The 17,872-nt window shown below is 39.7% G+C and overlaps 1 protein-coding gene across 1 annotated transcript; it reads left to right on the top strand.

Annotated features, from left to right (window-relative positions):
* The first annotated feature begins 14,435 nt into the window (after window positions 1–14,435).
* LOC134980754 (olfactory receptor 10A7-like) lies at window positions 14,436–15,371 on the top strand. The gene has a single exon (XM_063947713.1). The coding sequence runs from the start codon at window positions 14,436–14,438 to the stop codon at window positions 15,369–15,371; it is 936 nt and encodes a 311-aa protein (XP_063803783.1).
* The last annotated feature ends 2,501 nt before the right edge of the window (window positions 15,372–17,872 follow it).

Raw genomic sequence — 17,872 nt, 5'->3', positions numbered from 1 at the left:
TGTGGTTTTTGCTTCAACCTAAATCCACCTCTCCAAGGCTACAAAGGTCAGAATGATAAATTCAAGTTTCTGTACTAAAGTCTGCACTTGAAAATAATAATGCTTTTTTTACTGGTTCGAATTAAACATAAGATTAGTAGAAAAAATATAGTAACCCAAAGATGCATAACACTGGGAAAAGTAGACAACCCATGACCAGGGCAGTAGAGAGCCTGGTTGGCCCCGGGTACTTTTCAGGAGACATGGCCTAATCACAGGAGGCGTACTTATGCACCCTTATACAAAATACAGAAAAAATGGTGTCACCATGGCCACATTACAGCCCAGCACACGGCAATGCGTGTTGGGCTGAGGAGAAGAGCTGCAGTTGCTGATGCCCGTCAAGGGGGAGGAAGCCAAGGGCCCTCACTGGGCCCCTCCATGAGACCTTGGCCCGGGTAATTTGTACCCTTCCCCCCCCCCTCTCTCAGCACCATTGCCCATAACATTAAGTACCTAATTCAGAGTTGATTGTAGCAGCAATTTTGTTAGCAGATGGGCAAAACCATGTGCACTGCAGGGGAGGCAGATATAACATGTGCAGAGAGAGTTAGATTTGGGTGGGTTATATTGTTTCTGTGCAGAGTAAATACTGGCTGCTGTATTTTTACACTGCAATTTAGATTTCAGTTTTAACACACCCCACCCAAATCTAACTCTCTCTGCACATGTTATATCTGCCACACCTGCATTTGCCCTACCACTCCCAGAAAACGGTCAGTTGACACCCATAAACGCCCTCTTTCTGTCAATCTCCTTGCGATCGGTTGTGCGAATGGATTCGTCGCTAGAAACATTGCACAGCAACGATGCTGTTTGTACCCACACGACGAGCGTGCGCATTGTGGTGCATACGCATGCGCAGTAGTAATCTAATCGCTGCGCTGCAAAAAACGGCAGCGAGTGATCAACTCGGAATGAGGGCCATAGTGAGGAGTCATTGGGAGGAAAACAACGAGGATAAGTGCTAAATGCTTTCAGAATTTATATAAACCAGTGATGCTGTGTATACTGTATATGAAAAATAAACACATAAATTACTAAAGAACAAAAAAGGCATGTAAGAAACTTGAAATAATGAAAGAACGGCTGCGCTGTATGTCCTTGGCCAAGTGTCCTGTAATGCCCACTAACACTGTGCAGCGGAGAGGAGGTGAAATAGCCGCCGGGTTGGTGAATCTGGCTGGAGCGGTATGGTGAGAGGCGGCAGCCTGCAGCGGTAAGCAAATCAGATGAGGATCACACTGGATCAGTTCGGGTTGCACCTAATGTGAACACCTGAGCAAAGGTGTGCTGAGAGGCGGGATCCTGACGCGTTTCGTCACGCTCCACGTGACTTTATCGAAGTGCTAAATGCTTTCAGAATTCATATAAACCAGTGATGCGGTGTATACTGTATATGAAAAATAAACACATAAATTACTAAAGAACAAAAAAGGCATGTAAGAAACTTGAAATAATGAAAGAACGGCTGCGCTGTATATCAGGAGACAATTAGAGAGTGAGAGCCATCGTATAAAAATGCATGGATTTATTAGCAATACATGAGAAATTAAAACATCATAGTAGAATATTATTTAAAAATAATATAAGAAAGCACACCTAAATTGTCTCAAGTTATTGAGTATCTAATTTAGCATTTGCTAATATTAGCTGTTGTAAGTATGTTAGGTGAATGTCCGTACTTCACAAGTTGCCGGTAATAGCTTAATAGTAACTGGTTAGCAAATTGCAATAGGTGCAGTCCCGAAATAGCAGATGCTTGGTATCACCAGATTGAGTAGATGTAAAGGTGTTTTACCTCTCTGATGGGCTGGTCATAAGCCGAGCGTCCTTGGCCAAGTGTCCTGCAATGCCCACTAACACTGTGCAGCGGAGAGGAGGTGAAATAGCCGCCGGGTTGGTGAATCTGGCTGGAGCGGTATGGTGAGAGGCGGCAGCCTGCAGCGGTAAGCTAATCAGATGAGGATCACACTGGATCAGTTCGGGTTGCACCTAATGTGAACACCTGAGCAAAGGTGTGCTGAGAGGCGGGATCCTGACGCGTTTCGTCACGCTCCACGTGACTTTATCGAAGTGCTAAATGCTTTCAGAATTCATATAAACCAGTGATGCTGTGTATACTGTATATGAAAAATAAACACATAAATTACTAAAGAACAAAAAAGGCATGTAAGAAACTTGAAATAATGAAAGAACGGCTGCGCTGTATGTCCTTGGCCAAGTGTCCTGTAATGCCCACTAACACTATGCAGCGGAGAGGAGGTGAAATAGCCGCCGGGTTGGTGAATCTGGCTGGAGCGGTATGGTGAGAGGCGGCAGCCTGCAGCGGTAAGCAAATCAGATGAGGATCACACTGGATCAGTTCGGGTTGCACCTAATGTGAACACCTGAGCAAAGGTGTGCTGAGAGGCGGGATCCTGACGCGTTTCGTCACGCTCCACGTGACTTTATCGAAGTGCTAAATGCTTTCAGAATTCATATAAACCAGTGATGCTGTGTATACTGTATATGAAAAATAAACACATAAATTACTAAAGAACAAAAAAGGCATGTAAGAAACTTGGTTTTCTAACTAAAAAAAAAAAAATTGAGAATATTCAATTGTCAGGTAATCATCTTTCAATTTATGCTAAAGAAAAGTGGAAATACAGGACAGTATTAGATTGGACATATCTTTGTTAAAACAACATATGAAACAAAAAGGGAGATATGGATTGAAGTCATTAATTTTAAACTAGAATGTGCCAGACAATGGATTGGAGACTTGTGAATGTTTGAAGTCTATCTTTTTTTTTATGTAATGTAAAAAATGTAAGTAAATTATTACAAAAATGTCTAAGGGGGTAACTCAGAGCTGATCGCTGGGCTGCTAATTTTGCTGTCCTGCGTTCAGATAGTCGCTGCCTCCAGGGGAGTGTAAATTCACCGTGCAAGTGTGCGATCGCATGTGTACGCCGAGCTGCAAAAATCCACTTTGTGCAGTCTGTGCGCAGCCGAGGACTTACTCCTCCAGTGTGATGAGAACAGGCTGAGCGGGGCCAGAGATGACTTCAGACACCCTCCCTGAAAACGCTTGGACACGCCTGTGTTTTTCTGGACACTCCCTGTAAACTCTCAGTTACCACCCACAAACGGCCTCCCCCTGTCAATCACCTTGCAAACGCCCATGCGATCGGATTTTTCCCACCATCCCGTCGCTGACTGGTGATGCCCGTTGTTGTTGTTGTTGTCTGATGCACATGCATGTGCAGTTAGGACCTGATCGCCCGCTGTGCGAAAACGCAGCCTAGCAATCAGGTCTGAATTACCCCACAAGTAACAACATTGTCATAATATAGAAAAACATCATATGCAGGCCTGATTCAGGATTGTAAGCAAAGCAAAAAAGCACACAACTGGGCAGTACCATGTTTCACTGCAGGCGGGGAATATGTAACATGTGCAGAGAAATTATTTATTAATTACCAGTTATTTATATAGCACGCACATATTCCGCAGGGCTTTACAGAGACTATTTGACCATTCACATCAGTCCCTGCCCCAGTTACGCTTACAGTCTATTTTCCCTACCACATGTACACGCACACACATTCCACACATTCATGTTAAGGTTAATTTGTTGGGAGCCAATTAACCAACAATTACATTTTTGTATTGTGGGAGGAAACCAGAGTACCCGGAGGAAACCCACATAAGCACAGGGAGAATATACAAACTCCACACAGTTAGGGCCATGGTGGGAATCAAACCCATGACCTCAGTGCTGTGAGGCAGTAATGCTAACCATTATACCATCTGTGCTGCCCAAATTTAGATTTGGGTTGGTTACTGTATATTGTTTCTGTGCAGGATAAATACTGGCTGCTTTTGCATGTAGCCCACGAATGTTAGACAGCTTTAATTTTACACTGCAGTTTAGATTTGAGTTTGAACATACCCCACTTAAATCTAATTCTCCCGGTAGAGTGGGTAAGTTTCCTGGAGGTGCCACCCGTTTGCATCCCCCTGCAGCCTACTGCAAACCACTTATTCACATTCTCTACCTGCAGAGGTTGCGCTGCTGAAGGTCCAATGATGTGAATCGCGTCATTGTGGCCCGGTCCCCTGTCTTGCAATGCGGGAAACCATGATGATGTACACATGCTGTCATGCCTCCAGCACCGGCCCCAAATGCCCCCCGCTTCACTATGCTGACTTGGCAGTTCCCTCGAGGGGAGCCAGCATGTTGGAATTTATGCAGATAATCCAGTCTTGATCAAAGCCTGATTATAATGTCGACTGGATGTAAGGTCAACATGTAAAATGTCACTTTCAAGTGTCATCGTAGTCAAAATGTTGACATGTACACAATGATTTAATGTGTTGGCAACAGAATGACATCTACACATTTTTGTGCTTTTTTATGGTTAGGGTAAAATAAGCAAAAAGTGATATGTTTACATTTGGTGTCAACATGTTAAATCTGGACATTTTGAACACGTCAACATTTGTGAATGTTGACTTTTATGCCAACCTTTCGTCCATGTTGACATGCAGACTATCAACATTTAGAACATGTGGAAATGTTGGTGTTAACAATCTGAATGTCAACTTTTTGTAATAAAGCCATAGGACTGGGTTTAGGACTGAGAACATTGAATTCACAAATGAATAGTTATATCTAGCTCCACATGAGTGTACTGTATGCTCCTAAGGAGATCCGGTCTCTAGGTCGACAGTAACTAGGTCGACACTATCTAGGTCGACCACTATTGGTCGACAGTAACTAGGTCGACATGTTCTAGGTCAACAGGTCAAAAGGTCGACAAGAGTTTTTCACGATTTCTTTTAACCTTTTCATACTTAATGATCCACGTGGACTACGATTGGAACGGTAATCCTTGCCCGAAGCATGGCGAGCAAAGCAAGCCATGCGAGGGGAGACGGTGCACTAATTGGGGTTCCCGGCCACTCTACGAAGAACACAACACCAAAAAAACATTAAAAACTCATGTCAACCTTTTGACCTGTTGACCTAGACCCTGTCGACCTAGATACCCTGTCGACCTAGTTACTGTCGACCAATAGTGGTCGACCTAGACACTGTCGACCTAGTTACTATCTACCTTCCATACCACACCTCCTTCTAAGAAGGTATTTTGCAGTCCCTGGATTAACTCTCACCTACAGTATGTAGAATATAAGATAAAGTACATCTAAATATCATACCCTATCTGGTATAGCACTTGGCTTTAATCAGTGCTTTATTTTTTAGATAGACATTTGACAATTCTTGATTGCTGTTTCAATGCTAAAACATTTCGATTTTTTACTTATATCTGTTAATAAATGTAAATGATTGTGAATGCTACAGTACTTAGACATTTGACTCATCTTTAAATCTATTTGGGATAAAACACATTCTATATAACTGCCATTTATACTGAATACTGTAATTATGGTCATCAAAATATAGAAGATCAGATTTGTAAACTGTGTAGGAAAAAGTTTCTTTAAGATCTTTTTTTTACCTTGAAATTTTCTACTTCTAATTAGTGTAGACCTCCATATTTTCCATTCATTTTGTTCTCATTCATTGTTGTCATTGCACCATGATTGGTGGCCATTTTGTTTCCAATTCTCTCGAGTATTGTAGTCCGCCCTTCCCCTACTAATTATTCCAGTGTAATTATTTTAACAAATATTTTGTACTTCTATCTTCCTATGATCTAAAAGTCCAGTGGATCAAGCTTGGCTTACATCTACATTTTTGATCTTCAGTCCTGTGTACCAAACCTACTGTAGCTTACATCAGTTTGTCCCTGATTATTGTATGCCTATTAGTCTTTTACAGATCTGCCTACAGTATGTGCCTGTACAGTGTTGGTAGCAGAATACTCAAGTTTTGAAAATGATGGACTTTACTGAAGAATTGAATCATACTCTCCAGAGATTTCTAGATATGAGATGTAATCTGTATTCTTATTTTAACATTTGTAAGAAATTTGAATAAAGCTTGTAGGTTTTTGAAGTACAGGTAATGTGACTTTCACTGTCAAGAACAAAATGTGCTTGAATTCCAGTAGTATTTGAGAGCTCAATGGATAGGTTACCCTTGAACATAGATCTAATTCAGATTTGGAAAATCTTTTACAAAAGTTTCTTTTTTTTCTTTCTTTCTTTCTTTCTTTCTTTCTTTCTTTATTTTTACTTTTCTTTTCTCACCAAAGAGGTAACAGAACAGTAACTTAGAAAAAGGTATTCATAAAGGTCTGATTATTACAATAATTAGTTAGGGTAGAATGGAAAGTGAGGGAAGTTGATAGGGGGAAGGAGGAGAAAAGAAAGAGGGGGTGAATCAAAGAGAGATCAATGAGTGTCAGCAGAGTCAGTACCAAGTAATCCATCCAAAGAGTCCAAATATGTTCAAGCAAGGTAGTAGTATTATGAGGGATACTCAAAATATTTTCCATGTCATAGACTTGCCATACTATATTTATAACAGAGTTTATGGAGGAGACAACCAGATTCTTCCACAATAGAGCTATCTGACATCTAGCAGTGCATACAATAATTTGCTGTACATGTTTGGGGACACCAAGGAAATAATGGGGCAGTAGTAAGATGCATATGGAGTCTGTTATGTACAACTCCAGTAGGAAGCTGATTAGGAGGTGCACTTCCTTCTAGAAAAGGAGCAATTTAGGAAATGCCACCATATGTGGGACTGTTTGCTCTCCAATACAATGGGGAAGTTACAGTTTTGGGGACTAAATGCCAGTGATATATTTTACAAGGGTTTGGGGATATTCTTACTGTTATGAAGGTTTTATAAATATTGTGTCTGATGTGCGTCCTTTCCACAGAAGAGTTTCTTCCATGTCACCCTCCCACCTTATCTCATGATGGTCTTTATTTGTCAGAAAAGTATCAACAAGTGATACTGTAAATTGATGACATAAGCCCTCTAGAAGAGGATATGCACAAATAGAAGGTTTCTAGAAGAGAAAGGTATTGAGGACAAGGGCATGCACAGGAGAAGAAAATTTAGAGATGAAGGAGCTGATGAATTAGGAACAGGGAATGGTGTTGGATGATTCACAAATGTAGGAAAATAATGAAGTGGACTAAAGTCTAGCTGGAATTCAATATCATAAAACAAAAACAAAGGTGAAGGGGACATACCTGGGGGGAACAAGGGATTTTTCAAATGTGGAGTCACCAGGTCTGGGAAAGCAGGACATGGCTGTTGTGAGACTCCATACTGAGAAGGTAAAGAACAATGTTAGAGGCAAGGTATGCAGGTTAGGTCTATGCTGATTGTGTATTCAAAACAAATAAGCAGCTGAATGTTCATTGATGGCTCTATCATCTATATCCACCCATACCTATGTATTAGATGCGGCATGCAACAGAATGCATTGGGTCAGATGAGAAGCCCTATAATATTGAAGAAAGTTAGAGATGCCCAAACCAATTACACTTATTTAATAGCCTGCAAGCTGCCCACTCTGCATACGTTCTGGTGAGTCTGCCTACATTTTTAAAGCAGCAATAATTTAAAAGACAAAACCAAAACCAAAGCTGCAATAATTTAAAAAACAAAACTAAAGAAAAGGAGGTAGCAATAATTTAAAAGACAAAACCAAAACCAAAGCTGCAATAATTTTAAAAACAAAACTAAAGAAAAGGAGGTTACTTTTGCCCATGAACAATACAAAAAAGCGTGGCAATTTGTAGTAGTCATCATTTTTACCTAGGTAGACACCCATATATTTCAGCTTGCAAGGCAAAAATTAGACATATATAGTGGCAGATGCTCAATTAGCTTAGTGATATCATTCAGGTGCTTGAAAGGGAGGGGTATTTCTAAGCAAAAAAAAAAGGCATTTTGTTTCCTCCAGCACCCTGAATGATAACAGTAACCAGATTTAAATCCCACACAATATTGGAATTAAGAGATCTCAGTTACATATATTTGCGCAAATGTATGAATAAGTCCTAAAGTCGCATCAAGGCCTCTCTGTATATTTGGGGTCCCTAGAGCTATATCTAGGTGCAGGGTGTGGCACCCCAAAAAATCAGCATAAGCCAGAAAGCCCAGTGCAGCATACCAATGAAGAGTGCTTGACGCGGCTTTGGGGCTTATTCATACATTTGCGCAAATATATGTAACTGAGATCTCTGAATTCCAATATTGTGTGGGATTTAAATCTGGTTACTGTTATCATTCAGGGTGCTTGGGGTAACAAAATGGCTTTTTTTCTTGCAAGGCAATAATTAGATAATTAGATTTCAAGGTCTGGAGGATATTAGGAGATAAGTAAAGGTCTAAAATTGTAGCTTTATAAACACTGATATTAATATTAGAGACACTACTAAAGGGGTGAACTATTCTGAGGAGATTAAGAAAGAAGACATGGGGATGCATTAGGGACTGCAAGACATCATCTGCATACAGGGAAATGTTATAATCTTGGGGCCTAATCTTAACACCACTGATGTCCGGGTGTTGATTAATTTGCACAAACATGAACTCTATCATGAGGGCAACATTTTTAATAATAGACAGCAGTGAAGACATCGGGGCTAGGCACAGAAGAATTTAGGAGCTCCTTGATGGTCAATCATATTTCCTCAGATGAAATACAGTACTGTATTTTTATTCAGAAACGCATGAAGTCAATCATTTTGGAATGCAGGGAGAGAAAGCTGGATATTTGTAGGGTAAGGTTATATACTGTAGTGAGGAATAGTACTACATCAAATAATCAGCAATTTTCATTGGGTTATATACTGCAGTAGTTGGCCTGTGTTATCTTTGATTGAGTGAACAATATTATGAGTGCACTTGCCTCTTAACTTTTTGCTCAGGAACTTATTAGCCTTGTTAGTCTTATCATAAAATGTTTGTCATAGTCATTGGAGAGTTTTGGCTGCTTTTCTATATAAGATTTTATCAAGCTTAAGTGTCAGTAGATTAAGAAGAGGTTTATGTTTTGGGTACCATTGCTGAAGTGTAGTGTATGAAGAAAACTGTTCCTCTAGAGTTAGTATATGGGTGGTCATTCCGAGTTGATCGCTCGTTGCCGATTTTCGCAACGCAGTGATTAGTTGGTAAATGCGCATGCGCCAAGTTGTTTAACACAAAACTTAGTAGATTTGCTTGTGTTCGTGCGGCGCTTTTCAGTCGCACTGCTGATCGGTGAGTGATTGACAGGAAAGGGGCGTTTCTGGGTGGCAACTTAGCGTTTTCCGGGAGCGTGCTAAAAAAAACACAGGCATGCCAGGGAAAAACACAGGAGTGGCTGGAGAAACGGGGGAGTGGCTGGCCAAATGCAGGGCGTGTTTGTGACGTCAAACCAGGAACTAAACGGACTGAGGTGATCGCAATCTAGGAGTAGGTCTGGAGCTACTCAGAAACTGTATGAAAATTTTTAGTAGCAATTTTGCTAATCTTTCGTTCGCAATTCTGCTAAGCTAAGATACACTCCCAGAGGGCTGCGGCCTAGCGTGTGCAATGCTGCTAAAAGCAGCTACCGAGCGAACAACTCGGAATGAGGGCCATGGTCATTCTCAGCCTTCTTGTGGAAAGAGAAGTGACTGACCAATAAACTTTGGATTGTGGCCTAATGAGCTACTCCTAAAATGGGGTGGGGGGTGGGGGGTGGCAACGACATTGTTAGAGTCATTGTGGGAGATATACTGAACTCTTGACTGACATTGTAAACTTTAAGAAAGAGGGACTCATCACTTAGGGGGAAGGTGAATAAAGAGGCTGGAAGAAAGAGATCCATTTCTAAAAAAAAAAAAAGCAGAATGCGTCAGAGTCAGGAAGGATGATTGCGCTGCGAGTGTCACTGCAGAGCGAAGTCGGAGCGCATAGTGCTGACTGACAGCCAGACACAGGGAGAGAATGCTGCCCTGTGTCCAGCTACGCTGACAGTGCTATATTAGTACACGGCCATAACACCCTTCCCTGCAAGATCGCGACTCGCTAATCCCCGCCCCTTCAGAAAGGGGCATGGCTTGTAAGCAGTAGAGGCCATGGGTAGATTAATCGGCTGCCCGGCCGGCACCCCCAGTGCAGTCCAATCTTCCCAGGACAATGGAGGAAGTGCCCCCTACAGGCTTGGAGCCCAGCGGCTGCTGACTCCATAGTCTCCAGGAGTTCCGCCCCTGTCTCCAGGTATTCTGGTCCCATCTGTTTTCCGAGTTGTCAGCCGACTCTCGCTGCGTAGTACCCATCAGCACCCCAGAATGCAGTCCCAGTTAACGGATCTCCTGCTGGTTCCTTCGGATTCCCCGGAGACCCGTGGTGGTTCGCCAGCCTTTGCCTGTGTCCTTCATTCACATTTTTGCATCATCCAGTGGACATTCTTCACAGTTCTTCAGTCACGTCTTCGCACCATCCAGTGGACATTCTTCACAGTTCTTCATTCACGTCTTCGCATCATCCAGTGGACATTCTTCACAGTTCTTCAGTCACGTCCTCGCATCATCCAGTGGACATTCTTCACAGTGCTTCAGTCACATCTTTGTACCATCCAGAGAACATTCTTCACAGTTCTTCATTCACATCTTCGCACCATCCAGTAAACAATTCTTCACAGCTCTTCAGTCACGTCTTCATATCATTCATTGTACATTCCTTACCGTCCTTCTTTCACGTTTTCATACCATCCAGTAACAAACTCTTCACAGTTCCTCAGCCACGCCTCCTCATCTTCCAACAAACAACTCCTCCCTGCGATCACCAACCTCATTCTTCAGGAGTCCAGTGAACTCAGTCACTACTGTTCTTCTACCCTGAACTCGTTAGCCTCTGACTTCTTTCAGACACATTAAGTTCTATTGCCGTTGATAAAATATATGAAAAGGAATTATCTCCGTCCTCCTTGTTTCCTGCATTCAGGAGCATCTAATCCTTCCGTTGGTCTGAGTCCAACGGATTCACAAAATCAGCCTGTCCTGACAGAGGGTCCCAGGTCCCGCTACTTCTCTCTTCTCTGATGTAAACAGTGCCAGCATGGAGCCGGGAAAGTGAGGACACTGCTGCAGTAGCAGCCTCTCTCTCCAGTGCAGCACACATCCTGCAGTGTGCTGTGATGGGAAGAGAGGCAGCTGCAGCGGTATCCTCTCTCTCCCTGTTTGATGTGCTGGTGGGGTGAGCGATCACAGATGCTATTTCCCCAGCAGTCGTCCCTGCCACCCCCTGCTGCTCACCTCCACCCAACTTTGTCCAGCATGTGCGGCAGCTTTGCTGCCACACAGAAATATTCTTTTCAAAGATTTTTAAAGAAGGGGGGCTGGCAACAACTTCCTGCTTTGGCCACACCGCCTCGGATTTACCTGGGCCCAGAATAGCTGTTGGCACGCCTGTGGTCAGAACCCTTTCACACTGCAGTGACGGCTTGGGATATTCCCTGGTCAGTGCCATTCTCACTGCACCTGTATGGAGTGGAACTCGTCTGCCAGCACTGAGCCAGCAGAAGAGCCGTGTCCAGAGTTAACCTTGTCAATAACACAGGTCAACAGCTTGCTGTAAAAGGAGTGTTATTCAGAACTATGAAACTTTTTAAGTTCATGTTATAGTAGCCTAGAAAAGTTTAAAGCCACTATGGATCTGTTCTTTAATTAAGACGCAAATAGCTTGTTAATGAGAACTATGTGAAGAATGAACAGAAAAAAAAAATGTCCCCAGTGTAAAATCTTTTCTTTGCACACATTACAATCCATGGGTATATAAGGTTATGTTACATGACTTGGCACTAGCTCTACCAAAGCTGAAAAAGAAATCCAGAACCTCTAACTCAAAAGCAAATTCACTTTATGTTTTTTCTGCAACATTTTGGACAAGTATATTGTATCTGTTTGCAATAAATTACAAGCAAATGTAAACGATTCGATCATAAAAGTATTAATATAATGCTTATGCATAAAACAAATTCAGACCTTCCTTAAGGTAACGTTTTCTTTATATACTGTGTATACATTATTATTATTTTTGTTATGTAATTATTAAAATGTAAATGAATGGGTTGCTAGTAAGTTGCAGTAGCTACCTGTAGCTCAGGGGTAAGTAACATGTAGCACTCCAGCTGCTGTGAGCCTATACATCCCAAAAATGCCCTTCCACAGTTTTGCTTTTAGGGCAGGCCTGGCCAACTTGTGGCTCTCCAGATGTTGTGAAACTACACACCCAGCATGATAACAAAACTATGGCAAAGCATGATGGGACTTGTAGTTTTACAACAGCTGGAGAGCCACAGGTTGGCCATGCCTGTTTTAGGGCATGATGATACTGTGGCAGGGCATGCTGGAAAGTGTAGTTCCACACATTTCCAGCATGCCCTGCCACATTATCATCATGAGGAGTACCGCAGGGTTGCCTATCCCTGTATCCCTGCATATAAAACCATACTTTTTATTAAAAAGCAACAAATATATTTGTGTGTTGTTCTCCTTGTGTGTAGAAAAGAATGTACGTTATTACTCAGTTGTCAATTTGAATGGAACAGACTCAATAAAAAAGAGCAACATATATATGTGTGTGTGTGTGTGTGTGTGTGTGTGTGTGTGTGTGTGTGTGTGTGTGTGTGTGTGTTTAAATTAAGTGTGTATATATATATATATATATATATATATAGTGAGATTCTCACAAAACCACATTTATTAAGAACTTAAGGGTTTCTCATAATCAAGAGTTGGGTGTTATAACTACTATATGGTTAGGGTGATACAAATTTGACATTAGAGAGCATATGTATCAAAGTTTGGAGAGAGATAAGTAAAGGGAAATAAAGTGGAAACCAATCAGCTATTAACTGTCATTTTTCAAACACATACTGTATGCCCCAATGTATATTCAGAGCTTAATCACAAATATGTGGTGGGAAAATGCATGAAATATACATTCAAGGTGCATTTAAGTGATTAATTTTTGATGTTCTTCATAAGATTTTCACACGGTGCACAATCACCAAAACACTCTGTTCTTCTGATAGTGCATACCAAATCTTGAGTATACAATGGAGGTAAAGAACCCATCCAAAGCAGTTAATACCTTTTTAATGCACTTTTTTAGGCTTTAATTAGCGGGTGAAATGTGGATAAGCAGAGTATGGAGTACTGTAAGTGTGACTAAGGGGCTGATGCATCAAGCAGTCAAAAGATTGGAGAAGTTGACCAGTGAAGAAGTTGTCCATAGCAATGAATCAGCCTCCAGGTAGCATTTATAAAGAGTTAGGTGCAATCTGATTGGTCACTATGAGCAACTTCTCCACTGACCCACTTTTCCACTCTTTTCACTGCTTGATACATCAACTCTTAAGTCCCTTATCTCACTTTCTATAAGAAAGGCATGTACTATATAGTATATACAGTACGTGAATCTGAATTAACATTTAAAATATTTTACTTGGAATAAACTGTTGAGTATTTGAACAATTACACATTATACGGCTGCTCCAAACACTGTAAGCAATGTAGTAATATTTATATACTTTACACAAAAGACAATATTTTCAATATAATAGTAGATATATCTATATATTTAGCATTAAACACATTACAATTTTGTCTAAAAAAGCTGTCAATAAGTGTGTAATGTCCACAGTAACTAAATAATTTTACTTAACTCTGAACACATCTTTTGTATTCCATATGAGAAATATACCAAGTAATGATATAAGGCAGTAGTATGCATTTTGAAACACATATAATATTATTGGAATTTGGAATATTTATGCAATATTTTCAAAATTGTAAATGTTTTCTCTGTTTCTGTCAATTGTAAAGATGCCTTCCGTTATGGCAGGTCTCAATGGGATAAATTTACCAAGGTGGGAGTTTTTTTTAGAATGGTTATGTTGCCTATAGCATCCAATCAGATTTACTTAACATTTATCTAGCTGCTTCTAGAAGATAAAATATAGAATCTGATTGGCTGCTGTGTGCAACATCACTAGTTCTAAAAAAAAATTTGACCTTGGTAAATTTACCCCAATGTAAATAAAATACATTACCCATTGTTTGAAAAGAAAATACAAAAAAAAAATATTAATTGACAAACTTAATATAATTGACTTTTTATTTAGTTATAGAACATTTGTTAATTTCATATCTTGAAATGTTGCAACTTTTTGCAATTTAATCATATATTGAATTTTTATTAAAAGAGTTAACTGTTAACTTCATATTCTGAACAAAAATACTACTTTTGCAATATAATGAAAAATAGTTAACCAATTTAATGTTGAAAAGCATTTTACACATCCACAATGAATTTTAATTTGCATATATATTAACATATTTTAAGAACATCCAATGACGATATTTAATATTAATTAATTCCATACTAATCATAAAATCTGACCTTTTTTTCCTCCCAGGGAAATATTTTTTTAAGAAAAATGGTGGAAACAAACAAAACTGTGGTAAAAGAATTTATTTTGTTGGCTTTTGCTGATTTGCACCAATTTCAGAATTTACTTATCTTTGTATTTCTACTGGCTTACATTATATGTGTCATTGGGAACATGGCTATTATTGTTCTTGTTAGAGTGGAACCGTCTCTTCATACTGTAATGTATTTTTTTGTTAGTGTTTTCTCTGTTTTAGAAATGATATTTGTTTCTACAATTGTCCCAAAACTTTTAGCCAATCTAATTGCAGGTAATAATATTATTTCTTTCATTGAATGCTTTACTCAAATGTATGTTTTCATTTCCTCTGGATCAACTGAATGCTATCTTCTTGCAGTAATGGTCTTTGACCGACATATGGCTATTAATAATCCTTTACACTACTCAGCTATAATGACACCTGATTTTTGTATTAAATTGGCTGCTCTACCATGGATCATGGGATTTGGCATAATTTTAGTCCCCGTTGTAATCACAGCATGTTTGGAATTCTGTGGTCCCAATATGATCAACCACTTCTTCTGTGACCTGGCTCCAGTGCAGGAATTATCATGCTCTGATCCCTTCATTAGCAACATATCTACAATTATAGTCACAATAGTAATTGTTATTATTCCTTTTAATATAATTCTAGGACTCTATATTCGTATAATAATAACTGTTTCAAAGATCAAAAGTAACAAAGGAAAACAGAAAGCATTTTCCACATGTTCATCTCATCTCATAGTAGCTGCCCTATTTTATGGCACCGCCATCATTGTGTATGCCAAACCTAAGGGAAATCGCTATGACAAATATCTTGCTTTTATGTACACAGCATTCACACCTATGATTAACCCTTTTATTTATACCTTTAGGAACAGGGATGTCAAGAAGGCTTTCAGGATTTCAATAAATAACATAATAAAAACAGCTCCATTATAAATTGACATTTTTATTAAACAGACTGCATATATTTTTTTCATAGATACTTTGTTTTCTTCACAGAAAATTCAGATCTTTGTTTTCCCCATATTTGACATCATTATTATTTAAAGAAGAATGAAACGTTGGATCACATGGTAAACATACCACGTAGGTTCTGTAGAAGAGTGCTTTTATGTCTCTGTGTATTGAGATTCCAATGTGTGTTTCAGCCATGGAAACCCAACATCAATATTGATCAATTTTCAATTATTTCGTATGGACAAAAATCAACCTTTTTTTAAATAAAATTCTAAGGATTAATGTTACTGTGGCTTCCATCTCCATCTTGGAACCAACTGATAACATCATACAGTAAATATTAAAACCAGCTCAATTCCAATACTCATTGTACCACACACATAACTCTGTGTTGTTGTCATATTGCAAAGTACAAGATGAATAAAAAAAAATTCTACAAGTTCTCCTTTTTTTAAAGCTGCTAAAATATGCTTATAATGGTAAGAGTGTAACCAAATTAAGGACTAATGCTCAGTTGCTCACTAAGTCACCCATTGGCTTTATTTTTACATTATGTTAACATGACTAAATTAAAGAAATAAAGATACTGAGATAGATGTTGTAATAATGAGGTTGCAGCCTAATTTATTAAATTAATTGAGTGAGTGATTGTTATGCTAGCAGGAAAAAAGTAGTGCTACCTCTGTCACAGCCCATCAATAACCCAGGGTAAGCTGGATTAAGCAACACCTCCTCCCCTAATTGACCTTGCAATTAGGGGATCGGCACCATGTCCTCCCTGAGATTGTGATCAATTTGCTGTTCTTAAAGGGAAAATTCCATGTAAGCACACTTGCTCCATAAATGGCCACAGAGAAGCACTGCATTCAGCCAGGCTATACATTCCAATGAAAACAAAAAGATACAAAGTGACAATAAGTCGGGTTGGTCAGGGTGATAATTTTTTTTTTTTTTTAAATAATTATGGGTAATTCAGAGCTATTTAGTACTCATTCTTATTTCCACTCTCAGTTGTCTGGCATAATTGAGTGTGTGTGTGTGGGGGGGGGGGGGGGGGGAGTTTGAATATAAACTAAGTTGATTATGTATGTGTCATGGGCATACATGGCGTTAACTGTTGGCTATGCTCAGTTATGTGTTTGCAGAGATCTATAAGATTTCCAATGTATCTGTATGTAAGTGTGTGTGTACATATATATAGTATATAGTAGCACAGCTCGACACTTAGTAAAAACAAATACAAATTGTACATTCACCCCTGTGTCCTTTTCCAGCATGGGAAATTTGTGTAAATATCAGCAGCAATAAGTTGGATGGCACTTGAGGACTTTGCAGTATACAGTGTATATATATATATATATATATATATACACATATACACATATCATATACCTATGGTGTGTCCTGATGACGGTGGGGAGTACCTGGAAACAATGCAAATAAAAGCACCTTTTTTTTCACTTGAATGGAGTCCAGGAGTGCCACCTCGTTGTATATGTTTTTATATATATATATATATATATATATATATATACATACATACACTGGACAGCACGCCATTCAGCAGTAAAAAATTCCTTTCAATCCATCAAGAAGTTAAACTCCATGATATATTGTGGCCAAAACATTGGACATATCAAAAATAGTTTCCACAAACTACAGTCATAAACATGGGATACAATATAATCACCCATCCATACTGTATGTTTCTGTATTGTCAGAATCATTGTCAGAGTCGACGGAACTGTTTCGGTGCAGCATGCACCTTTATCCTGGACTGCCTCCAGGATGAAGTCTTTAAGACTCTGTGATAATGTAGGACCTGCAAGAAGGTGGGGTACCTTGGGGAGCGGTTTGCAGGCTTCCGTGCATTGGCCAAATCACTAACTAAACCCCCATAATTTATCTATTGATGTTGTGAGGATAAGTGAGCTTGCGATGGTGAGTGCTGAATTTTCTGTTTGTATATATTTAAGTAGGTGGCTATGGGCTACATGCACCCTACCTTATGAGTGGTGAGTGCAGACATTGCACCCTCTTCTGGGGTGCCGAGTGCTGTGGTTTTATATTTGTTTGTATGTATGTATGTATATATATATATATACTTTTTGTATGACCGGGCTTGCTTGCTCCCGTGCCTTCCCCAAGGGATTAACCCTTAAAGCATGCTGTAAAATAACGAGGTGGTACTCTGAGACTGTAAATCATCCAAAACTGTGTATTTACGTGGTAACGTTTCGGGGCCGTGCTCCCCTTATTCAGACCAAACATCAAGTGAACAAAAAGTACATTAAATAGCTAAAACTTACCCATCTGACCTCCCCCACCAGCATTGTCCTCCGTCACGCCGCCCGCAGCTCCAGCCGAGCACTCCCGGCTCCTGGCTGCGTGACCTTGGTAATGCTGACAACAAAAACATCCAAATAAGAAGCATATATTGAAACAGACTCATCACAATATTATATCAACTATGAGAACTA

Source organism: Pseudophryne corroboree, chromosome 12 (genome assembly GCF_028390025.1).
Source record: "Pseudophryne corroboree isolate aPseCor3 chromosome 12, aPseCor3.hap2, whole genome shotgun sequence".
NCBI classification, from domain to species: Eukaryota; Metazoa; Chordata; class Amphibia; order Anura; family Myobatrachidae; genus Pseudophryne; species Pseudophryne corroboree.
This window is presented reverse-complemented; position numbering and strand designations above follow the sequence as displayed.